The sequence below is a fragment of the Lissotriton vulgaris genome, chromosome 11, assembly GCF_964263255.1.
Source record: "Lissotriton vulgaris chromosome 11, aLisVul1.2, whole genome shotgun sequence".
Classification (NCBI taxonomy): Eukaryota; Metazoa; Chordata; class Amphibia; order Caudata; family Salamandridae; genus Lissotriton; species Lissotriton vulgaris.
This window is the reverse complement of record NC_141699.1, coordinates 1,112,034,004-1,112,060,764: the sequence shown is the minus strand read 5'-3', so window position 1 is coordinate 1,112,060,764 and position 26,761 is coordinate 1,112,034,004. Positions and strand designations below refer to the sequence as shown.

The following is a 26,761-nucleotide window of genomic DNA, read 5'->3' as shown; positions in this document are numbered from 1 at the left end:
GAGAAGCATGAAGTCTTAGAGGGACTTTTCAGTCCCTTTGCCTTTTTTGGGTGGGATTCAGGGTGGGTGAGGGTGGGATTCAGGGTGGGTGAGGGTGGGATGAGGGTGGGCATAGATGGGGTTATGGGGGTGGAATGGTGGTGGGGCAAGTAAGGACAGAACATGCTGTTTCAACATAAGGAAATGTTGTACTGAGTTAAGTAAATTTTGTTGTGCTGCGGAGATTGTAGGTGGTAATGATGGAGGGAAAGCTGTATTTCTCGGTCTACTGTTAGGAAATCACTTGAGGTATGAAGATGGGTAAATTAAGAGTATGCTCATGGAATATCTGTGGTCTTAATGATGAAAAGAAAAGAATTACAAATTCTAAACTGATAAACTGCCTGAAAATAATAATTATAACAAACCAGCAAAAACATAAAAAAAAGTACACAAATGCTAATAAAAATAGAAAATTACCCGAAAATCAAGCCAAAATAAACCTAATAACCTCTACAAACTACCAACCAATTAACATATAAATTGAAACATCTAAGCAGAATATATTTGCAAATATACTAATTATAAGCAGTTGTGTTTTTTTATGTTAATAACAAACGTGCAAAAGTAAAAATATAATCTATATAAATACTATTCACTGCTTTCAGATACAATGATTATGTAATGATTATCCTTTTTAATCTCTGTTTATAGCACTTGGTACTTTAATGGACTTGATTCTCTAAATAAAGTATTTGAAACCTGACAGAGACTGCCAAATTTATCCCTTTACAGATAGGAAAGGTAAGTTACTAAATCACACGGGCTGCTCCTATAGCCAAGAACGAGCATCATCAGGAAATATAAACTGTAAATGTACTTAAAATTATTCTAATACATGCTATGGGAGGGCAACTACAAAAGATGATGTTGTAATTTGTGTAAAAAAGTAGAACCACTCCTCAAATGTGACAGAAGTAGAAGTAAGACAAATAGTGCAGGATATAAGAGAGGCAAGCACTAGCTCCCCAGGAACTTATAAGCAAAATCCTTACAGAAGTCCTACCTTTGCCCTGAACATATAACAGGGCAACTACCACCTATGCCCACTTTAAAGTGTTTAATTGCACAAACTAAAAAAGCCACCAGTGTTACTCCACCTTCCCTTAGATACCAACACATACACATACCTGAAAACTTTACAATAGCATAAAATGAGGAACTTTTCCTTATACATGACAAACTAAATATTGACAAACTAATCCTAATATTCTCTTCAGCAGATAACATAGTAAATCTTAACCAATGTTAAACCTAAAGGATGTATTGGACCTTCAAAGTGTGTCCCAAACCATTCACTCAGAAATGCAGCATACATGGTGAATATCAAAACACAAATATCCCTTTTATAAATGCCCTCCTACCAACTAAACAAAGCACTTACTACGACCTCCTAAATCATATAAAACATTAAACTGATGACTCCTACCCCCTATACATTTATAGAAGCATTGTAAAAAGAGCAAAGCTACAAAAAACTATGAATGGAGCAATTTGTTAGCCAATTTGCCCATAAGCATAGCAAACAAATCACAAGAATGTACCAGATGCTACAATTTAAAGTCAAACTCTTCATGAATAACAAATGAATAGACTACTTAGAAATCATAGCCAAAAACATATTATAAAATAAATAGTAAAGTACCAAAGTCCTCAAAAACTAGGACAAACTAAAAACCAACATAACAATTGTTTTAAAAATGATAAATATACTTTATTAGATCAAATAATTATTTACAATTACAATGTTATCTATACTAATATAATAAAGAGAGAGCCCAAACCTTTGAGGCGGGTAATCTCAGGAACCACAACACCAATCACAACACCCAATACAGCGTTGGAAAGGGCAGTTGCAGCAGAAGGACATAGGCTATGCAGACGCCCACCATATACATTTAAAAGGTAAAAGAACCGTGCCAGCAAAGTAGTCCCTTGTGGGCGTGTCTGCGTTGTGCTGTGGGCGTGTGCTGGGGGCGTGACAAACGCTGGGGGCATGTGGTACGTTCCGCCCTTCATGCCATGTCTCTTATCATGTGCTGTGGGCGAGTGCTGGGGGCGTGGGCGTGTGCGGGGTGCGGGATTACGGGAAAAAAAGACAGCGTTGTGCCCAATATTTCATTGTTTTTTCTTCCCAGGCTCTGTACATTCCAGCTCCGGGTGTCCACCCAGCTCCCTTTAAATACCCCTGCACCCCATAAGCATAACCCACCCTTACTCCTTAAAATACCCCAACACCCTTAAACACTAACCCATCTTAACCCTATAAATATACCCTGTACCTCAAAACCCAAACCTATATCTAAACCCTAAAAATACCCCTGTACCCAAAACCCAAACCTAGCCCTGAACCCTATAAATACCCATGTACCTCAAAACCAAAACCTACCCCTGAACCCTAAAAATACCCCTGTACCCCAAAACCCAAACCTAGCCCTGAACCCTAAAAATACCCCTGTACCCCAAAACCCAAACCTAGCCCTGAACCATAAAAATAACCCTAAACCCCAAAACCCAAACCTACTCCTGAACCCTAAAATTCCCCTGTACCCCAAAACCCAAACCTAGCCCTGAACCCTAAAAATACCCCTGTACCCCAAAACCCAAACCTAGCCCTGAACCCTTAAAATACCCAAACACCCCAAAACATATACCCCAGTACCCCAAAACATATACCCCTATACATATACTTACCTTATCCAAACATTAAAAAAAACATTGCTTTTACCATTCATGCATTTACAACGAATTTTGTTGTAAATGGATGCCTGGTAAAGCATATAAAATGTAATGCCATGTGTTATAATGACATTGCGGAGTCATGGTACTTTCGTAATGAAGTATGCGGAGTGATGGTATGCGCAAAGAAAGTTGCGGAATAATGGGTGTTTACCCTCCCCCGGTAAGTACATTGGTTCCACGGCGGCCCACATCTCCAGCAACATACTCATATTTTTTCACCACCTATTTGAAAAATGCACAGGTCTCTCTCATTGATGGCCAGCACCGACATACACTTTTAGACACACCCCCCTCCACAAGTTCTAGAATTGCGAACTTTAGAGCTGGGGAGCTACGTTCGAATCTCGGCATCAGCTCAACATCCTGTGATCCAAAGCAAATCGCTTTGTCTCCCCGTGCCTACCACAAATGAATGTGTTCTTCTGTAATGTAAATTGTGCTCATGCCATATTGTCGAGTTCACGCTATATAATATTGCGTGGAAAATAAATTAGGGAAACTCGAGTTCACACACTACTGAACACGCACTCTTAAGTGCATCAGCAGTGCACTGTGAATCGGAGCGTTTCACAGGCCTGTCACAGATAAGAAATGCTATCAAAACGAAATCCTACAAAACGATATACTACTGGCCGGCAGCAATTCATACCTGGACAACGCCAGGACGGGCTGCTAGTTAAATAATAAAGTTATAGATATATAATATATATATATATATATATATATATATATATATATATATATATATATATATATATATATATATATATATATATATATATATATATATATTTAATGTAACCCTTACCAACCAAGATAATTGAAAACAAACTCAATCCATCACATGAAATAATTTCAACCCATTAGTAAAATAATTCCTCATAACAATCACATCATTTTGACATAAACAATATAATATCAGATATCCCACAGAAAAAGAAAAGATGGAAAGAAAATGTACTGTTCTGTAGCTGCAGATCTTTCTCTGTATTCACGTAGTAAACATTTGTAATCCACCACAAATGAAGTATATCATCTCCAAAAATCCCCCACAAATCCAATGGAAATCCCTTGAACCAATCCAAAGTATCTAGGATCCATATAAAACCCAAAAAAGTCTTTAAAAAAAAAGAAACCCTCCAGTAAACCCCAAAGCAAGAAGTCAAAGTGAAAACTATTGGTTTATTTTAAACCAAAACTGATTTCATTAAAAAGAGAAACGTAAACTCCAAATGCCCGTAAGACACTTTAGCATGCAAAGACCTGTAAAGTACATGAATAAAAACACCCACAACATAAATTACATTCTCAAAAATACATACATAACAGTTAATCATCAAAATATAACTAACATCACACAGTTTCACAATGAGTGCAGTACAGGACCGCAGTTCCTTTCAATCCGATTCCAGCCCTTAACTGTTGCTGTGCTGTGCCTTGTCAGTAATGACAGAACTTGGAACAAAATACAAAGTTAAACAAGGCGCATGCACAAGCAAACAATCACGAGCCACAACACGAGCCACATTACATAGTGATAGATTATTAAAATATTGTACAAAAATGCAAACCTGCAAACTAGTAAAAAACACTAACAGTAAACCATCCATCCAAATATACAAAAAATACGAACAGCACAATAACTAACTTTTAAGCCTCCCTCCTTTATCCCTCTTACCCCCAAAACCCTTAAAGAAATCCTCAAAAAAGAGCATACCTGCTCTGAAGAACAGCAGCTCCTTAACATGACCTGTTTCTAGGAAAATACTCAAAATACTAAAAATAGATTGCGAAATAGAAAGTAGGTGTAAAAATAAATGGTCGCCAAATCAAATGAAAATATAGACAATCTCCCCATAGAAATGAACGGAAAATATTGTAAAAATGTTGAGAACACTTTTTTAAAATGTTAAAAATGACTAAACATGTAAAATATATCGAATTATTTTATAACAGTGTTATAACAAATATGGAAAAGTTGTAAAGTATACATTAAATAATAGTATTAACACATATACAATTATTTATTCCATGCTAATAAAACATGTGAAAATTATGCTATAAATCTTTATATGAAAAAAGTTACAAAATATAAAACATTTGTTAAACAATGGAAAATAAAAGTTGAATATGTACAACAAACAAATGTATACACATAATTTTCATGTTCTTTTTATGAATAAACAATTATGAAGAAATGTGTTATTTACTTAACTTTATATAATTGTTTTTGTTGAGTGGTCACTTTAAGACAATGGAGTACCTCCCGACTTCTAATGGATGGAAGCCCAGGGTATCAACATTCCAAAGCTTTCCTTTAACAGCTGTTGCTGTGAACGAAGGCCTCGTGGAGCCCGGGGGGATTTCAACCCACTCAGATTCTGTGAGGCCTTTGTTTTATTAATTAGAACATTCTTCCATCTAGGGGTGTAATGTCCTAATAGCCTTATAGCCCTCAGTAGTGGGCTATACATGCCGTTAAAGGCCCGCTTTCTTATTAAAGACCCTAGCTGAATGCTGGAGCAGGCCTTTAGTGGCTGGTATAGCCTGCCCTCTACAGTGGGCTATATGGCTTTATTATCGATTATAAACATAAAACTATTTTTTTTATATTGCTAATCACCAACAGTAATATTAAAATAACACACTGCATTTATACTACAGACAATTAAAAGTAAAATAAATGCTTTTTAAATACAATTATAAAATTATAAAATCACACTCCAACATAAAAATGTTAGACTCTTTAGGGTTGACATTTACTAATCCCACTCCAATCTAGCCATACACAGGGAAGGTGGTTGATACTAAAGGACTGAAATTTACTGTTCCCAATCCAATCGTAACCAATTTGGGGAAGGCATAAGAAACTAAAGGGGTGAAATGCACTATTTCCACGCCCAATCTAAGGCTATTTCAAGACATGGTTGAATGCTAATGAGATGGAATTTAAAATATCTACTTCAAATTAATATATTTTACACAAGGTAATACAAATTAAACATTTTACATACACAATCAGTACTCCATGATCACACATATTTATTTTAATTAAAATTAACTAAAACGTTATCTAAAAACACACTAAAATACAAATATTTATAAGATTTAAATATGTAAAATTACTTTAGTGTCTGCTAAAAATTATTATATTGTTGAAACATTTTACTACCATTCATAAAGATTGTAGAATAAACTAAGAATAAATGTATACTACAAAATGTACAATCATACAGTTAAAAAATATTTTAATATATTATCATTTAAAAAAAGATATTAGTCATTAAAATTAAATTTTTAAATCTGTATGTATTTTATGTAATGTTAAATTAAAAAATAATAAAATAGAAATTGTAATTTTAAAATGAATATTTTCAAAATATTCTATTTTATTTCTAAAAACAGTTTTTGAATTGTTTAATACATTTTTTTAATGTTTTTAATACCAATAATATATGTATTCATTTACATCAAATAAAATATATTAATATAACAACATTTAATTAAAAGGTTTTTTGCATATATTTAAAATTATTTACTTACAATTTAAATTTAAAACATAATGTTTTTTTTTAAATCTCCTCACCCAAAGTGTAAGGCATATTTATGAAGGAGTTGTCCCCCTTGCCCGATGCAATGGGGGGCGCAAGAGTGACACAACTCTTAAGTTCAATTTATCAAGCCATGCAAGGCCATCTAGCGTGGCTTGATAAATGTAGAGTAACGCAGTGCAGATCGCTACATTGCGGTACTCAGCCCCAGGGAGGCCTTCCTTCGGTGGAGCTTGAGTGTTCCCACCATCTACCCATGGATTTTGGTGCATTCCCAGATTTACTATTACTTGTGAATCTGGGAATGCGTCAAAATGCTGCACCTCCCCAGGTGGCCATAACTAGGAGAAATATCTTTATTTCTCCATGAAAATTCCTCTTTCTATGTGTGCTGCATTCTGCAGCACACATAGAACGCGGGCAATGCCTCCAAGGATTGTTTTGTGCAGGAAGGAGTCCTTTACAGTGCAGGCAGCATTGCACCATGGTGCAAATATGCCTGCATTTGTGCTAGGCAGCATATTGTGCACCAGCTCAGGAAACAGACATGAATGCACCGTATTATGTAAAATAAACTGCATTCCTGCCCTTTCCCTATTAGGCAGTCAGCAAGGTGACTTGCTGCGCTGCATGATTTGCTGCATCACTAAGTCCTTATACATCCATTGCTGGTTTCCCATGATCCCAATAATCACTTTGAAATAATTTTGAATAGTCTCCATTTTCATTGAACCTGCCTACCCGTAACAAAAGAGAGGTGACACCAATAAAGTTAAATAATATGATTTAAACCAACCTCTTTAACCCCTTCCACGCTGATGACGAGCTGGGCTCGTCATGGCGTAGCCTCCTCGCACGCTGATGACGAGCCCAGCTCGTCACGTAAAGTGCGGTTTTAAAAAACTCAGCACAGGAGCAGAATTGCGCTAGCGCGCATGCTGTTAAATAGTGAGAAAAGTGCAAAACATTCTGGAATGAATTAAGCATTAAAGTCATATCTCATAATCAATTCATCACAATTTCAAAAAGTAACTCAGGAAAGTTCATCTAAAAACAGATACCGATTCATTTATGTGGACTTATCACTTACAATTTTTTGTTCCTAAGTTTGCTAAGAACATATTCATTAAAAATCAAACAAAATTTTAAAGTGTTGATGAAAAGATAACATAAACGTCTCATCAGATTATCCAATATGTACATGAACTTCCTCATCCACATTCAGCCCTCCCGGGAACTTGATGTTCAGGAAGATGATGTATTCAGACTCCAAAATCCTCAAATTCTTTTGTTTCTCGATCTCCCAGAATAATATGGATCCTGTCAATTACAAAAATGGAAAGGGTGTCACAGTTCTGATCATGTTTTGCTTGCCAGCGTCTGGCTACAGAGTAATTCTGATCACAATTCTTGATCGCCCTAACATGCTTAAGTATCCTCTTTGTTGTTGGAAGAATCATGCTTTCCACATATTGCAGGCTGCACAGACATTCAAAAACAGACACACAGTGGTCCCTGATACATGTTATAAATGTCTTTAGAGTAGCAAGTCTCCTTGTGGGCGGTTTGTAATATTTCTGTTTGTGGTGCCTTTGCATGCTTTGTACTTTCACAATGAAAGAAGCCATGTTGTTCCTTTAGCCATCCATCCTTATTCTGTCTGCACCGAGATGTCTTCTATCGAGTTTGATTTCCAATATATTACCAATAGTTGTCGTGTGACCAATCTACCTATTATGAGATCTCATCTCACTAGATGCCAGTGTCTAGGAAGCCTCATGATTCGTTGTAATTCGTATATAGCCTGACTTGATAGGGTACGTTGTTCTTCTTCTTAGCCAGGAGTGTGCTCGCCTGGCTTTAAATCTCCTGCCCAATCTATCCTCTTCTCGGTTGAGTGCTACAATTATGCTTTGCCCTTAAAGACTCACCAAAAATTGTGCTCCATTTTGTTTTCTGTTATTTTGTATTCTGCTTTCTTGCTGCACATTGTTGCGCAGTTGCAAAAGTGTGCTATTGTGTTATTGCGGTGTATTTTTTTGTGTTGGTGCATAATGTTTTTGTGGTGTTGTTTACTGTATGGGTGTTGCTGTGGTCTTTTGTGCTGAATTGCTGTGGTTTTGTCCTGCGTTTTGCTGTTGTGCTATAGGTTGTATTGATGTGTTGTGGTTTCTTTTTTGCAGTCACTCACTCTATTCTTTAGTGACGTTACTCTGTGCGAACCTCCATCACTAGCTGTGGCCACTGCTGAAATATCCAGGGTTTTATGGGCGATTATTTCTCATATGATGTCTCTTCAGCTCTTAGAGTCTCCTCCAACTGGTCGTTCACATGCTATTAATATTTTGTACAATTATTAACACTAATCATATTGTAAAAAAAATTCCACACAGGTGCTTGAAGATGGGGGAGCAGACAGCGGTGGGGGTGGTTCGCCCCCACAGCACATGACAGTGAAGCCTGGACCCGCTGCGCATGTTGTAAGTGGCTAACTACAACACCACCTGCTGGTTGTGACGAATCACTGCACCATTCATATGTGTACTTGCGAGCTGTCACTCACTTCTTGCCTCTTCTACAAGCTTCCAGTGTTCAGTGGCAGTGAGTGCCCTGCTCAGATAGTCTCTATCCCTCCACTCAGTGAGTGATGAGCAGGCGGGTAATGCCGCAAGATGTTCACACTACTTTTAGGTCTGGCATGACTGCTGCAACTGACTGCTGGTGCTTTGGAATAAATACTTAATCATACATAAAATAACATATTGCACCAAGGAGAGGGTTCACAGTGAGAGGTGAGGAGGGGTTCACCATGAGGGGTGAGGGAGGGGTAACTTCATACTGAGGGGTAAAGGTGGAGTTCTCAGTGAGAAGTGAGGGATGATGGCTGAGTGAGTTCACAGTGAGAGATGAGGAAAGGCTCACAGTGGGAGGTGTGGGTGGTTCAAGGTGAGAGGTGAGGAAGGGGTTCACAGTGAGGGATGAGGGAGGGGAGAAGTGAGGGATGAGGGAGGGGAGAAGTGAGGGAGGGGCTCACAGGTAGAGGTGAGACAGGGTTCACAGTGAGAGGTGAAGGAAGAGTTCACAGTGGGGGATTAGGAAGGGGAGAAGCAGCTGCGGCCCATGCAGGTAAGAGTGGTGGGCCGGCTGGGAGGGGGATTTTGACAGACGATGACGAGGGTAAATTAAATAATTAATTTTCTCTTGTCATCGTCCGTTGAAAACTCCCCCCTTGGCCACACTGCCCCTGCATGGGCTGCGGTTCGGGAGAAGCGAGGAAGGGTGTTATCATCAAGAGCCCCACCAGGAGCAGCCTTCCTGCTGCTCAGCCCATTCTCCAACTGGCTCCCCACGTACCAACATTCCACACAACATCCTCACATACCAACATTCCACACAGCATCCTCATGTACCAACATTCCACACAGCATCCTCACGTACCACCATTCCACACAGCATCCTCACATACCAACATTCCACACAGCATCCTCTTGTACCAACATTCCACACCGCATCCTCTCGTACCAACATTCCACACAGCATCCTCACGTACCAACATTCCACAGCATCCTCACGTACCAACATTCTACACTACATTCACACTGGCGGAGCAGCAAGTCAACAGTGGGGTTCACAGTGAGATGTGAAGGAGGGGTTTACAAAGAGAGATAACAGTAGAGTTCTCAGTGAGTGATGAGGGATGGTTTCCCATTGAGTGTTGAGGTAGGGGGGGTTCACAGTGAAGGATAAGGGCTGAGTTCACAGTGAGAGGTGACAGTGGGGTCCACCATGACAGGTGAGGTAGGGATTCTCATTGAGAGAAAGGAGCAGAAATAGCTTGCGGACGTTCAGAATGTGTGATAAATTCATCCAGGGGTTTCCTACAAGGGCTCTGAAGGATAGGTGGACTCCAGAAGCCATGACACGGGCAAATGGAAAACAGGTGTGGGAAATGGTAATCTGGGTGACCCAAGAGGCAGGGACACAGGCTGAATTTGAGGGGCTCCATCTGTGACTGCCTCTTAAATCTATGAGTTCTCAGATGAAAGTCCCCTCATCTTACCGACAGTGAGAAGGACAAGTCTACAACATGCTTCTTGTTTCCTTCTAGCAATCGCCACAGGGCATCACTGTGATTTTCCAGTATCCATTCTCCTCTGCGCTCCAGAGGATGACAGTGGTCACCCGGGCCATCGGTGAGGACGAATGCTCTGTTTACATGAAGGGGGCTCCAGAGATCGTCGCCACTTTTTGTAGACCAGAAACAGGTGAGAAGGTATCTATTAATGGTGATCTTGTGTGAACTCCCTTAGAATAGAGAACTTTGCATAGACACTTGTTGAGGATGGACTGTGATGCTTTGCACAGGGACCTTGGAAGAGTTGCATGAAAGTTGCTTTGAAATCACGTAGTAGCTAACGCCATGTTGATTCCTTCAACGCCATTTTGTTTCTGGTATTGTGCCCATGTTATACACAGCTGCTTGGTTCTCTTGCTTCAGACGTTTATATCCCCTCACTTGTGCTTGGCTCTCCTAACAAAGGATTCACAAATGACTAGCTCATTGCCTGCAAGTTTACATTTCTTGTATCTTTTTTTAAGTGTTTTACACTCTTATCAAGCGAGTGTCGTGCACCTCTAAGGTTTCTGCTGCATCTCCTCTCATTTAAAGCAATATTTGATGAAAGTGGAGGATATGAGCCTAATTCTTTGGAACTTTCCTCGGCACTCCTTTGCTGAGTGACGGAGGACTTGTACTTTCCTGGAGAGCAGCTCCTGATACAAATAAGTCACGTTTATTGAAACCCTCTTTAATTCTTTGAAGTAGGTGGGTCTTAACTGCCAAGAGGTGTTATCTTATGCAAATAACAAGAGGTTTTATCTTATGCAAATAACAAGAGGTGTTATCTTATGCAAATAACAAGAGGTGTTATGCAAATAACAAGAGGTGTTATCTTATGCAAATAACAAGAGGTGTTATCAGATGGAAATAACATAAAGTGTTATCTTATGGAAATAACAAGAGGTGTTTATTGAATGGGTGTTATCACATGGAAATAACAAAAGGTGTAATCGCATGGGCAGAACAACACATTGAGATTTAGAGTAAAGAAATATTCAGACACCCCAGGTGTCATGTGAAAAACCTCAGCAGACCTGTCAATCAGGATGTGACATTCAAGCAGGATGTAACAGTTTAATGTCATAAGGGAAACTCTCAGCCTAAACCCACATAGTCTGACAGCTTCAGATGGGTGATCTGTGCCCATCCATGTTAGACTAGGTTTTGCTCTTGGAAGCAAGTTCACTCCTCATTCATGCCTATTCACAAGCTACTTACTGGCTGGCAGAAGATGATGAGCAAATGGAGTTTTAGCGTCCATGGGCTTCAGGCAGGGCAAAGCCAGCATTCTAAAAGTTACTTTTGCCTAATATTTTTTTTAAAATTGGACTTCACCGTTGAATTGGGCTTTTCAGCAGCTGAACTGAAGTCCTCCTTCTCCACATCCTTACCAGGTTCTAAGTTTCACTGGGTTGTGCCTGGGTTCTCAAACCAGCTAGTTAGTTTGGTAATGAAAAAGTGTAATTTCCACCTCTTAGGGTAGCTGTTATTAGTAGTGAAATGCCTTTTGAAAGGCCCTGAATGTGAATGCAAGTATGGAGTCAACAAGGCATCTCTTTAATGCACCTGGATGGTCGCAGGCAGGAGTCATGATAACCCAGCTCAAAATAACCACCCGAGGGCTAAGAGTAGGACGCCTGTTAGGTACTGACAGATCAACGCCATGTGACCACAAACTGTTTTCCTGGGCTAGACTATTTCATGATTCATGAAAGCGTTGGGTCATTTGTTGTCATATTGTTTGTCAGACTCACAGGAAAGATGCCCCACCCTCTTTTTAAGGGTACATCAGAGGCTTCTCTGTTTACCAAGCACAAGGCTACAGTATGAAGAGTGGGAGAGAGTATTAACAATCTTATTTGTGTGCATGTGCCTACGTGTGCACTTGTATGTGTGTGTATGCGAGCATATGTTTGAGCCTTTGTGTATGTCTTTGTGTGCGTGCCTATGTGTGCGTGTATGTGTGTGTGCCTGTGTGAGTGTCTGTCTTTGTGTGGCTGTCTGTGAGTGTTGGTGTATGCGTCCGTGTGTGTGAATGTGTATGCATGTGTGGATGTGGGGGTTGGGGTGCATGATTTATAATTGAAGGTTTTTTATGGGATTAGGCCACCTGACACAGATTTTATATTATGTAGTGAACATGATGTATGTCTACTGAGACCTGTAATTTTCTACCTAAACCTCTGCACTCTGGGTCTGGTAGTTATTGTGTGATGTGCTGCTTTATAGTCTAAATAAAAAGTGAAGTAAACAGAATAGTACACCTGCCAACCTGTTTACGCATATCACTTCATTCGCTCAGCTGTTTCTAAGCACTGTAAGAAACAGTGGCTACCATGTCCCCCTTAGTTTACTCACGTACTAAGCGTGGATGACTGAGGCAGCCTGACATGGATTGAAACGTGTGACTTGCAGATTACTGGAAATCATTCAGGTAAAGCTATCAGTGATAATGGTTCTCCCATACAGGATAGGGATTAGGGTATCCATATACGTCATCCACATCATCCTGTGGGTGTCCCCCGAACAGCTCGGATTTACCCTTTAGGGAGTCTCTTCCTTTTTGCTGCACATGTTGCTGTCTCTGTTCTGCCCTTTAGGGAATAGAACTAAACCCACAATACAGCAGTGGAGGGGGCTCCACTGGGTAGTATTGACACACCATTCTTCTGAGGAAAGTGTGACTGTGAAGGAGATGTCCTCTACACTTTGCCATGATGCCTATAGTGTATGACAAGGGTTCTCCTATTCGATTGAAGGTTTTATTATTTACCTTATGTGCATGGTATGATTGGACACCATAGCTTGTGATTTCTTTACTCTGAAGAAAACCCAAGACCTTGCTAGGCTGATATAGTGGTCGAAACATGTTGGTAATAGGATTTTTTCAGGGCTAGTGATTAATTCTATTTCACCTCATGGCCAACTTTTAATGTTTTTAATCAAACCAGAGGTACTCTCCAATAAAGGAAATCTTGGAGTATATCTCTAGATATATGTAATATTTATCTTGCCAAAACAGCAGGAACCAAGAAATAGTCCTGAAAATAGCGTTATAAGAACTCCCAGGGTGTAAAATAGTTTCCCTCAGTTGAGTCCGCTGGGTGGCATTGCTACTACCCCAGTGTGAGAGGTCGTCAAGTGATAAAGCATGCCTTGATACGTTAAGGGCGAGACAACCTCTCAGAAATCTTTTAATGCTATTCTGCTCTAACAAGTCAGATTTGTAATAGGACAGTTGTGGCTACTTCATCCTCAAGTAGTTGTTTGAGTGTTTCTGCATATGGGAGGATAAACTTGAGGAATCACCTCCAATAATCTCCTACTGGGACAAATAGAACTAAACCCTGCACTAAAGGCTTCACTGACATTGAAAAGTTGTGGAGATTCTGATGCTAATCTGATGCGACTGCAGAATAGGGTGGTGAGCTCTGGAGTATGACTAAAGAATGAAAGGGTTAAGTGATGGGGTGGAGGGAAGTCTTAGTTGGTGACTGCAGTCTGTTTGTAGATTAGGTAGAGCAGGGTTGATACTGCTCAACTAAACACGAGAAAGATCTGCTCTTTCAACATGTCTTTCCACAGACCTATCGTCTTGTTATTTTGTCCCTCTCTGGAGTATTTAACTCAGTGTTCACCACAATGTTCTCTTGATCTCAAATGCAAGTATTTGTGGCGTCTGCCACCTGGTGCTCCCTCTGCTTCCAGCTGACACATACATACTTACAACCTTCCAGAAGGGGTCTTGTGGCCTTGATCTGCCTGGTGGAGACCCCTACATGGCATCATGTTTAGACATGGAGAGGGCTTCCACTGTGGATGATACTGAGCTCTTTCTTACCCCCCAGTCACACGGATGTGATTCTTAACAGTGACTGCATAAAATAGTTTGTACATATTCACGTCTTGCATAAAACTGTTTGGTGGTGTTTTATGGCCTCTCCCTCTTCTGTTTTATTCATTCTTGTTTTTATAATTTTAACAAAAGGAAAAATCATTACTCAGGACCCCTTTTTCCTTACTAGTATCCTCCCTTATTACATAACCTTTTATAAATTTAGCAACTTGAAAACTCAGTTTAATCATGTTTTAACTTGATGTGAACCCCCACCGATGTTTAAATGTCTTTGTATGTTTGTTGCATATTGCTTTTATGATACTAAGTGAACGAATAAAGCATTTTTTGATTGATTGATTTCTGTTTTTCATCTTTTGATGGTATCATACATTTGAACTTAAAGGTCTAAACTCTTTCTTGTGCCATCCTTCCCTGCAACTAAAGCTCTGATATGTTCCTGAATTCCTTTCCTCTTTGTCCCACAGTGCCACCCAACTTTGCGGAAGAGCTTGAACGGTACACCTTTCAAGGTTTCAGAGTCATCGGGCTGGCGTACAAGACTTTGAAAGCTGGTAGACATGATGACTTTGAAAGCCTGCCAAGGTACATTTCATTTAATGGCGAGTGTAGACTTGCAGGTTCCTTGAAGATCGCCTTCAAGAAATGTGGGAGCATCAAAGTACATTGAAAGTTCTAATACTGTTGCTGATGGAATTGAGGATCTGCCCTACGACATGTTAGGGGCCGCTTCCTCAACACAGCCTGAGGGATTTGGGAATTTTGGACTGTGGAGACCTTGCTTTACCTTCTGGAAACTTGCCTTTTCCACCTGGTTGGCTGTGGCTGGAATGCTGAGAGATCCATGTAACAAGAGGGGTCCCTCTGTCAAGCAGAGAATGTTTGCTTGATAATTGAAGAACTAGATTGCTTGATATACCTGTTGAAGTTGTGTGGGGAGATATGCTCTGCTATAGACTGCTGAACTGTGCTTTGTAACTCTGTGGAAATGGGGCAATTGCAAGTTGACAAAGTCCTGAAATGGAAGAACGCTACTTCCTAATTTCACGGAGTAATGTTGGTTGCATTGAGTAAATGTTTCCATTTGAGGGACCCCCCTACAATGATTAGTGAGAGATCCGGGTCACTATATCCAACCCTGATAATAAAGAAGTTGAACCAAGTCTTTGTGTTAGCTAAAAGATAGTGAGAATGATTTATTATGAAGTTTTGTCTGAGTTCTTTGAATAGTTATCTTAATTTTTGCAGTCAGTGACAGGTGGGAGGCCTTGTGTGGGAGAACAACAAACTTCTTACCTTAAGCGAGTGTAGAAAATAGTGTGGGAGGGTATTCATGTTGTAGGGTCAAAATCATCAAATAGATTATATCAAAGTTAAGTATAATGTGTATCTTTTGTTATTGCTACATGGAGATGGCTGAGGTAGTTGATGACAACTAAATTCTCTGGGTGAGCTCGGAGATTGTTGTGACCCTCATCATGTCGTAAGTCATTTCTATAGAAGCTGGATATATTATTTCACTGGTGGGACCTTTTCAGGACAAACAGATTCCTGGTGAGTTTAGGGGACTCATTATGAAGACGGCAGGTTTATTTGATATAAAGTCTGATCTGATTAGTACTTTACTAGACTATGTGGCAAGAGAACATGCCTCTAAATCCTTGAGAAATCCTACAAACATAATTTTAATTCTTGCAAGTGAGAAGCAATCTAACCAGTTGTCAATGAGGAGTGCGCTAGTGGCTTGAGTAATGGGTCGTAGAAACTTGAAGATTAACAAGTGCCAAGGTCCAAGATGCAGGTGCGCGGGTCAGATTAATACTGAGAGACAAACGACCTGGAAAATAAGACCGACAGGGGCTGCAGTGTGGCTTCTTCACCACCTACTTCCAATCTGGCTGAAAGAGATGAGATAGAACTGGGGGTGACTGGTATAAGCCATATGCACCAAGATGGCAGCCGCAGAGTGGAGTCATCTGTAAAATTCTGAACCATCCATGGCCTGGAGTTGTTTACTTGGTTACAATGGAGTCCAGTTGATTTTGTGGCATTCCTGTTGTGCTATTTTATTTTGTAATGTCTGCCTTGTAGGAAAATGAGAGCAGAAACCTGTACTAAGACTTAAGTAACTGACACGTAGGACAAATACAACACATTTGATATTTCTTTTATGTATTCCATAATATCTAAGAATAAACAGATTCTTATATGTGAAGAAAGACAAACCTTTTTACCCCTCAGAGCAATCTCAATATATCTAACAAGGGTCACATGAGACTCCTTTATACCATTCAGAGCAAAATGCAAATCAACAGTGTCTGTGCTGTTGTTTTAGTTCTTGTTCCTTTCAAAACCACATATCCTGTTTTAGCACTCAACGTCTGAATCATCTTTGAAAATGTGTAGCCGCTAGGCATGGCATTGGAGAAATGAGAATACATCAATATTTAATTTTAACAAAGACATCTCTGCTTAGTATTTTCTGAATGAGTTAGAATCTAAAGCTGGAATGACCTGCAGTGAACCCTTGTGAGAACAGGAACTGTTTACTGACACTCACACTGGGGCCCTTGGGGTAGTTGAGTACTATTTAGCACCATGTCTTCCCAGGGCCACAGCCTTGTTTGAGTCTGGTACCACAACCTCAATAAACGCTACATTGTCACAGTGTACGCCTCCTTGACACCGGCCGAAGAGTACATATGATGGTGCACAGTTAGTGAGTACAAGGTGAGCCTGTTGTGATGTGTGGCCTAAAACATGAGCAGGCATGGGGTAAGGGCGTAAATGGTCAGATACCTCGTAGATGAGTGAATGACCAGTTTGCAGTGCGTGGGCACTAAACGTGGTTAGTGGTTAGTGGTGTGTTATAGAAGGGAGTCTGTTGTCCCATCTGCCATATAAAACTGGCACAGAATCACTGACATTGAATTCAAGGGCACCCTCACTACCTGGCCAGGTTGGCATGACATCACCAAGAGACTCTGCTATTTGATGACCACAGGGCATTCAGGATAAGGGCCCTCCTAAAAATAAGAGGAAAGTGTCAATCAAATGCCAAACAGCAGTTTTCACAATCAGACTTCATGCTACAAAACAGACATAGGTTATGAAGTAATTTAATCTTAGGAGTGCTTAAATCTGCTGTAAAAATGATTTGCTTTTCATCATTCTTTCTTTATTTCGATCACTTGGACCATAAAAGATGTACATTACCAAATAATAACACTCGTAAATAATACATATTCATAAAACAAAAATTTAAAAAAAATAATTACGATTACCATATTATTATTTGCTTTTCACTTTTAGGGAGAAATTGGAATCAGAGTTAACCTTCCTAGGGATACTGGTCCTAGAAAACCGCCTGAAATCAGAGACGAAGCCCGTCCTGGAGGAGCTGAGTGCTGCCAACATACGGACTGTGATGATTACAGGTATGAAGGTGCTATTATATGATTATTGTTGTTGTTGTTATTATAATACAAGCAGTTTGAGAAATTGAGAATGTGCAAGAAATCCATTGAAGCCAGCGAGTCGGAGTCTCTTGAGCTTGTTTTTGAACCTCAGTGGTACCTGAAGCTCAGGAACTTTTGGGATAAGTCTAAGAGATTCTAATGAAAGGTCTGGGATAGATGACTTTGTCCTAGAAACCCTCAAGCCGTCAGATTCTGTTCCCTTTTCTGACCGCATTATCGGGTTGGCCCAAGAGCTTGTGCAGAAGCTAAAAGAAGGAACGCAGAAGTAATGGGCATCGAGAACTTCAATACCAGAAATATTACCCCATCTCCCATCTGACTTTGGAAAGAAAGCGTGGCGTCATCATGAAATGGGCAAAGCTGTAATTCAGATATGGGGACAAAGGCTGGAGAAAGACTTCCCTTGTTAGTGCTGACGGGTTATGTCTAGTTGAGTATTGAAATGACACTCAAAGATATCTGTTGAGAAGGGGCTTCTTAGAGCCTGTAATGATCTAAAGGCAGAACACGAAGTCACAAACGATGCAACCTAATGCGTGCTTTGCATTGCCAATCAGTTAATTAGTTCTGAAGGCCTGGAATGCACTCTGCCCTTACAGGTATGCAATGAATCAAAACTCACAAAACTGTTTGGAAAGTTCTCCCAAATGGTTGGTACATCTTACTGCAGAGAGTTAGTTTACCCACAAGAGAACAAACCATCTTCTACGTGAAACACTGAATTACAAAGAAACCGGCAAGAAGTTCTTACCAGTTGACATACATTACGGACACAGTATGAGATTGTAAGCTACCAGTTTAGAACTGGCTTTAGCGAGTCCACTACCCAGGACTATGGACTTCAGACTCTAATTGTAGATTTGCTGTGAAGTTGAAGATTGTTCTGCCGTTTTATGCTTGAAGTGCTTGAAGCAGCTCCAACCAACACATTGCTTCTTTTTTTATTATCTCTAGCTGAATTATGTCTGATCTTGGGAGTCCTGCTCCTAATGGTCTTTCAAGAGCTTGGTGATGAAATAGCCTAAAGTTTGTTTACTTTACATAGGGAATATTATTGCTCCATACCAAATAAACCTGGCATTGGTATTCCTTTGGATGCAATTATTCCTTATCTAAAAAGCAGAAGAATTTGCAAAATAATGTAACCATGCGGTCTTCATCACATGCTGAAACACCTTTATTCTTTGTATCTAAGAAAGATCAAGAGTGTATTGAGAACAGAGCTTTAAACTAAATCATTTTCATGGACAAATATCATTTGCCTCTTACAAAGGGCATTTTAGAATCATCCTCTTGACCTTACTCTCATGATTTATGAGGTGCTTATCATCTGCTGTATATAAAGGAAGACGAAGAGTGGAAGACAGCTTTCCACATCCCATGTGGGCATATTGAATAGTAATGCCACTAGGCATTCCAATGTCCCTGCCATCTTTCATCACTTTACAGATTGAATATTCTCTGTTTTAGACCAGTTTGTTTTTCTCTATTTGAATTACATTGTACTGTTTTCAAAGGCGTTTGTACAATATCAAGAATATGTGTGTTTAGAGTGGCCAAGAGTTCAACAACTTCATTTGTCTTGTAAACCTGAAGAGTTCCAGTTTGAGAAGGAAAAATGGATTTAGATCGAACATGTTTGGCCTTTCCATGGATCCCACAAATGTATCCCTTACTCTGGAATGTCCTAATACCTTATACCTAACTTATTTTAGGCTACACTGGAACTTTAAAAAAAGCATGGTAATTCAAAATGTAGGCCTCTTAGCCTATATATTAACGATGAGTTATTGTAATAATGTACACTATCAGAAATGCAGAAACTAGTTAAATCCAGTACAAAGTATGTTTCATAATACATGAGAATCTGGGTAAAGCCACACCTCACCTGAAGTAGGCATATATAGCTATTTTAGGTAAATGTTAAGTTTTTTATTTGGACATATAAATCTTGATATAGAGCTCTTGACCACCCTGAAAACTTTAGTCCATAAATGACATGGAATTTTAGGAATAAAAATAAAAAAGTGGCAGAATTGATATCAGAGCTGTATTAGCCATGATAGCAATTGGACATTGTTTCCATCTCTCTAATAGCAACAACATTTTCTGATAAGTAGGTGTTAGACCGGTCAGCCTTAAGGTGGTCTTCCCCAACCTTTTTGCCTTACTCCTCCATATTTTTGCTGATCTTTTTTTTGATGGCCTTGGGACTGTGTGCACTTTACTACTGAAACCAGCGCTAATGTGTGTGTGCTCTCTCCTAAACATGGTACAACTGGCGTATTCCTAATTGGAATATTTAATTTACTTTTAAATCCCTAGTAGCATGGTACTACATGTACACTGGTCTGCAAATCGAATGCTACTAGTGGGCCTGTAGCACGGGTTGTGCCGCCCACTTCAGTAGCCCTTTAAAACATATTTCAGGGCTGCCATTACTGCGTTTGTGGCAGCTTTGAGCTGCCATTTCGACTTGGCAAGATAAAACTTTTGCCAGGCCATACCTTCCTTTTTAATACATATGTTACACCCAGGGTAAGCCATAGCTTAATGTATTTAAAAAGTAGGACATGTACTTTTAATTTTTAAATGTCCTGGTAGTGAAAAACGTACCTTATTTCGTTCATGCCGTATTTATGTAATTTCCAAATGAGAAGATATAACTGGGTTGAGTTTGGTGCCTCTGGAATCACACTTTAAAATCCTAACTGATGGTGAAGTCAGATTTTAAATTGTAATTCTGAAAATGCCACTTTTAGAAATTTGGCATTTCTTGCCTTACCCATTTAGTCCCTACTGCCTGTCTCTGATCACCTGACAGGGTGTAGTTGGCAGTTGGGCTTTGTATATTCCTTCTACTCAGCCACATTCAATGGGAGCTTAGGTGTGACTGAGTGGGCCATCAATGGCAGGATGGGAGGTAGGAGCTGGACCCAGCCTCACTTACACCTGAATAGGCGGTGTCCTGTCCACCGCCAAAGGGCTGCATACCCCCTGTATTTAGTCTGGATCCAGTGCGGAAAGGGAGGACATCTGTGCCCTTCAAGGTCATGACGCTAGGAGCTTCTCCCCACTTCAAAGGCACATCTCTTTGTAAAAGAAGGATCTCCGACACCACCACTTCATTACCCTTCTGGACCTGTGGATACTCTGCTAGGTAGAAGGACTGTGGTGCTGCTGAAGGACTGGCACGCTGCTGGACTACTGCTCTGCTCTGCTGTGCTGCCCTGCTACCTGCTGCCCTCTTGTCTGGGTGAGAAGGACTGGAACTGCATCTCTTGAAACCAGAACTCAGAGTGACTCCAAGGGCTAGCTGGCTGGCCTCCTGAGCTAGAATATATTATTTTTTAATTAGATTTTAGTCTGATGTTTTGAGAGAAGCATGGTGCGTGATTTGTTAAGGAGGGAAGGGGAAGAAAGGTCTCACATAAACACATTGACTGTAGAATACAACTTATTGGAATACCCTCTTGAAACACTAATTCATTTTGTCAATTTTAAATGCAATACAAGTGAAACATTAGAATGATTCTCTGTGCACCGTCAGTTGAATAGCCACATATAATGTGTTAGTTTCTTCATATTTTTCACAGCCACCAGCTAAAATGGCATTACAGATTAAACAAAACCCGCAGGGAATCCTATCAAAAAGCTGAACAACCCGTATAATGGTCTGGAATGAGGTCCAGACAAAGGGCTTATTTGGAGCTGTGCAGATGTGTACTCGGTCACAGTTGTGACTAATGCCCCCCGTGCGCCCTATGACAATCGCATTATGCCCAATTGCTGTTGAAATGAGAGAGTCAGGTCTTCTGTCATGTGTTGCAGAGCAGTCATCTCTTCAAACTCAAGGGCTGACTCTTCAGTTTGAGCAAGTTCTTCCGTCACTTTGTGCTCTTCTCATGTCTTCAGCCACCGCATGTTTATTTTAAATACATTTAATTTAAAGGAGTGAGGAGTACCATGGCAGAGGTGGGGTAGGATGGCAAGTTTCTTTATATTTTTAGTCTGTGTATTCATAGTTGTAAGATAAGCAAGTTGGTGCTGTGACAGAATCAACACCACAGAAGGGCTTTCCCTCTGGGTTCCAATTTAAGGCCAAAAAGTATTTTCTGTGATGTCACTTGGAACCCCTTGGCAGTAATCATCCCTGTTATTGGTGCTACCTACAAATCTATTTGTTTCATGATACATGCACCGTAAAAACTCATCATTTTCTGATCCTGCAAATACAAATAGGATAAATGTTAATTCTCTTGTTGGAATATTAAAACTGCTAACTTTGCAAACTTTGACCATTAATATCTTTCAAAGAATTTATAGGAATAAAAGTGAAATACACCACTTTCCCAGGCACAAGATTTGAACTGAAGCTGATCAGCCAAGTTGGCAGTAAGATAGTAGGAACAGGAGGCTGTCGGTGATAGGATGCTATGGGGATGTGGAGATGCAGTACTTTGTGTCTACTTATGTTTTACTCAGGTGACAACATTCAGACAGCGACCACCGTTGCAAGGAAGTGCGGCATGATCATGAAGCGCAGTCGGGTAATTCTCCTTGAAGCGCACGCCCCAGAAGGATCCACCCCCGCGTCAGTGTCCTGGCAACCAATTGAATATCCCGTGGGGACGGATGACGACACAGATGTGAGTACCGTCTAACTACTTTTCCAAAGGGAAATGTGCAAGCACAAGGTTCACTTCAGTAAAATATCCTCTTTCAGAGAAATGTATAATTGCTATTAGTGTGTATCATCAACTATATTACTATGTATATTTCACCTGTGACAACATACTGGATTCTCGGTCAGATATCTGGCAGGCTAGCTCCTAGAATCAAGTAAAATGTTGATCCAGTTGTCTCATGCTTGTTTCATTGTCCATTTTGTTTTATTTTTTATTTGTGGAGTTTTATATAGCGCTGACCTGACCGGGGGGAATCAGAGCGCTTTACAACAGTGTTTCATAAAAGTTACATAGTAGGGCAGTCTTAAAAGCATAAAGAGTGGCAGTCCAAGAGTGCAGAGGCTTCTTGAGGCATAGGTTTCTTGAGGTAGTGATTGAGTCCTGAGGTAACCTCGTTGAATGCTTTATTGAGGTAGTCCGAGGTCTTGAGGCAGCTCAATTGTTTGTACATTTGCCTAGGAGCGGGCTGAGGTGGATCTGAGTGATGTAGAGTCAGAGAGCATCAGCATCAGGGATAGCGTGCTGGCGGCAGCTATGCATTCGGGAGAGAGCGGTTGAGGAGGAGGGCTTTTAGGTGTTTTTTAAATTTTGGCAAGGAGAGGATAGTTCTGATATCTGTTGAGATGGAGTTCCAGATTTTTGGTGCGTTTCCAGCAAATGACCTTGCGGCTGTTTTGTGTTTGCATGTTCTCAAGGGTATGAGAAGGAGGGAGTTCAAGCTCCTGAGGTTTCTTGTCTGCCCGGGCTTCTTGAGTTTGGCGCCCAGATAATCCGGTTTTCCAGTGTGAAGGACTTTGTGTGTGAGGCAGACTGTTCTGAAGTTAGCTCGCTGTTCGACTGGAAGCCATTTTAGTTCTTTTAGTGCTGGAGAAATGTGATTCCGGGGACCATTCTGGCTGCTGCGTTGAGGGTTGTTTTGAGGGGAGCCAGGTGGGTTTTTGTGGTGCAGGTTAAGGTTGCGTTGCCATAGTCGAGTCTGGATAGCACCAGTTCTTGGGTGGCTTGTTTGATGTCTTTAGCCGGGATGAATGGTTTAATTTTGTAGAGAAGCTTTAGGTTGAGGAAGGCACTCTTTGCAGAGTTTTTGATGTGTTTGGTCATGTCCAGTTTAGGGTCTAGGGTGATTACTAGGGATTTTACGGAGTTAGCCAGGGTGAGATTGCCATTTAGGGCATCCATAGCTTTAAGCCATTCTGCGATTTGTGGGTTCTTTTCTTTGGTGGAGATGAGGAGGATCTCCGTTTTGTCTTGGTTGAGTTTAAGGTGATTTAGGGTGAGTCACTGTTGAATTTCTTTTAGGGTGTTGTTTAGTCTGAGGATGTCGGCTGGGGAGGAAGTTTCCAGATAGATCTGGGTGTCATCAGTGTATAGGTGGAAGGGGATATTCGCCTTTTTGAGTATGGTGGTGAGGGGTTCCATGTATATGTTGAACAGTTGTGGTGAGAGCACTGAGCCTTGGGGTACACCTCTGCTGACGGGGTGGAGGTCAGAGGTGACGTTTTTCATTTTTATCCTTTGCAAGCGGTTCTGGAGGAAGGAGGTGAACCAGCAGAGGACCTTCTCATCAGCACCTACCCTTTCTTGTAGGGCCTTGATGAGAATTTGGTGGTCTACCATGTCAAAAGCTGCCGATAGGTCGAGAAGAATGAGAAGGCAGCAGTGATCGGAGTACAGTGACTTGTGGATGTCATCTGTGATATTGAGGATCGCCGTCTCAGTGCTGTAACCTTTTCTGAATCCTGATTGGTGGGGGTCAAGAAGGTTGATGTTGTCCATGTGTTGAGTCATCATCTCTATACTTATATTTGTATATTTAATAACATATTATTTGGAAAATCAAACATCCAGATGGAGTTCACAGACTACATTATTTTTCTTCAAACAAAGTAATGGCCCTGCCCGCCTTTGCTCTTAGATGCTTCTTCTGGTCTGTGGTTTAATTTCAATATTGAAATATGTACGTTGCCCTTTTTTGATCTGGCCTGATTGAGAAACTGTGTGCAGTACACGGAGAGGACTGTGGTTCTGTCCCAGGGGAGTATTTTCCTCTCGCCTGATGTTATTGCCTCTCAAACCTTGATTGCAATGTCGAATGGACTATTTTACACATATAGATTTATCTCCATCATTGCAAATTAGATTCTTTATGTCAAGGGTGTATTATATACGTAAAGTGATCCTTTTTTATTGTTATAGAAATAAAAACAAGACTGTAAAAAAGGCTTCCTTGCAATCCAGCCTTCAACGGCTCTATTTAGGACTACAATGATGGGGTATAAGGCTTCAATATAATCCAGATATTGTCTCTTTGTGAAACAAAGATCTAAAAAACATTTCACAAGCCTGCCTTTAATATACAAATTCTACAAGCAAAGACCTGTACGACTGTACATGCCTCTTTTTGCACATGTTCCAAATTAAGGCTAGACTGATTGGTTTTGCCAATGCTTGTTCGATACAAGTAACTCAGTACAAGTTAAATTGATTAATCTTAATAACCAGTCGTCAGGGGTAGTAGGCAGTATATAAATGCAATTTTACTATTTCCGATCACTGACAAATTGACGCTTCCTTTGTACGTCATATCCTCCATCAAGGATGCTCAACTTTAAACTATTCTCATAAGAGGTGTATCTGTGAGATTTAACACACTGAAGGCAATCTAAAAAGGAGGTACATGGCAAAATGCGTCCGCATTATAGCATGTCGAAAGAAATGTTTACGTTGGTTTGTTAAATTGGTGCCTGTACTCTCAACCCCAAATCTAGCTTTGTAGCATATTTACAATCTCTTGTGGACAAACACCAGTGATGCTCACAGAGAGGCCTGTTCACAAACTGCAAGTTGTAGTATCTTTTATTGTACCACGTTAGTAGACCTCTTGAGCCACAGAATGCTGTTCACAGACCTCAGCTTCCTCCTCTCTTATCATTTTTGTGTGCGGAAGTCTCCGACATGTGTCCGGCATGTGTCCGGCAGATCCGAATACACCGGTGCACAAGTTACTAATAAATGTGGAGGAATTAGAGAGGGGGGAAGGAGGGGCTTAAGAAGGGACATGCAAACATAAACCCCACCTATAAAACATGGTGCCCATTGCTATTCATAAAATGCACTTCTAAAATTACTACACCCAAAAACAACCCAAAACAGTAGTAAATATACTTCAGTCAAGCCCTAGAGTAAGCCCAGCACTATACATGATCACTCAGACACTACAATACACTCCCATGGAAAATGATTGAGGCAGGGACTTAAACTAACACCCCATAGTAAATATTTTTAAACAAAATGTATTATTTAATTTTCAATTATATATACATATAAAGTGTTAGACATTATATTTAATGCAAAATTAGTTTTACATTTATAGTTAAATTGTTTACAAATAATTAAATATAACTTTAAAACTTTTAATACAAAATAAAATTAATTAAACAAGATAGTGGATTTTTTTTAAATCATCCTAAATAATATGAGTTTGATATATTGCTTGAGGATGCATTATGTGTGTCCCGGGTTGTGCTCTATATCCCTTCCCAACCCAGATTTCAGCTGAGATGTACAGATTAAAAGAAACCTTCCACCATTGCCTTGAGTTCTACAGAAGATAGTCCCAGCCATCAGTTGTGATGCCGTGTTGCGGTGACCATGGCGCTTTGGGTGGTGGTGATGGACCTGGGAACATTCTTAGATAGTGGTGTAAATTGTCCTCTAAGATGCGCCTCCAGCCGGCACCTGGTCCTTCCGTTGCACGGGCTCTTCTCCTTTGTCTGGCATCACTGTTTTTCTTCTCTTGTCTTTGTTGAGACACATTGGTGCCACTGGTGTGGTATCTGGTCTGGTATCTGTGTCACAATTGTCACACAGGAGGTCTACAGAGGCACACTGGGTTGTGCGGTGGAGGGTGTTGCAATAAATACGTAAAAAGTTATATGTTGCCTACACAAAGTCTTCGGTGTGTTCTACACATGCCTTGTTAATGCCTTGTTAATGGTCCGCTTTAATCTCTCAACCTGCCTTTTGGATTGTGTCCAGAGAGTAGAGATTTTGTAATGCATGATTCTTTGTCACTCGAGGTATGACTGAAACTCGAGCATATTTATTGACTGTGTGATAGGGAAAGGACAGGATGCCCCATTGTATGGCACATTCCTGTTGTTTCCAAGCACGTGTGCACAATGTGCTGCCTAGCGCCAAAGCTTATATTAACAACAGGGTTGACCCTGTGTCAATCAGAACCTGGGTAAGTGGTAGTTCAACATAAATTGGTTCTGTCGGGTGCG

At 40.3% G+C, this 26,761-nt stretch overlaps 1 protein-coding gene across 1 annotated transcript in view; it reads left to right on the top strand.

Moving 5' to 3' along the window:
• The window catches only part of LOC147684265 (putative cation-transporting ATPase 13A4), a 164,376-nt gene that overhangs the window by 54,812 nt on the left and 82,803 nt on the right, over positions 1-26,761 (top strand). Inside the window, exons 13-17 of the mRNA XM_086942618.1 lie at positions 8,726-8,812; positions 10,441-10,597; positions 14,776-14,893; positions 17,621-17,745; positions 22,273-22,436. Of these exons, the coding sequence (XP_086798744.1) occupies positions 8,726-8,812; positions 10,441-10,597; positions 14,776-14,893; positions 17,621-17,745; positions 22,273-22,436 (651 nt within the window). The remainder of the gene's footprint in view (positions 1-8,725; positions 8,813-10,440; positions 10,598-14,775; positions 14,894-17,620; positions 17,746-22,272; positions 22,437-26,761) is intronic.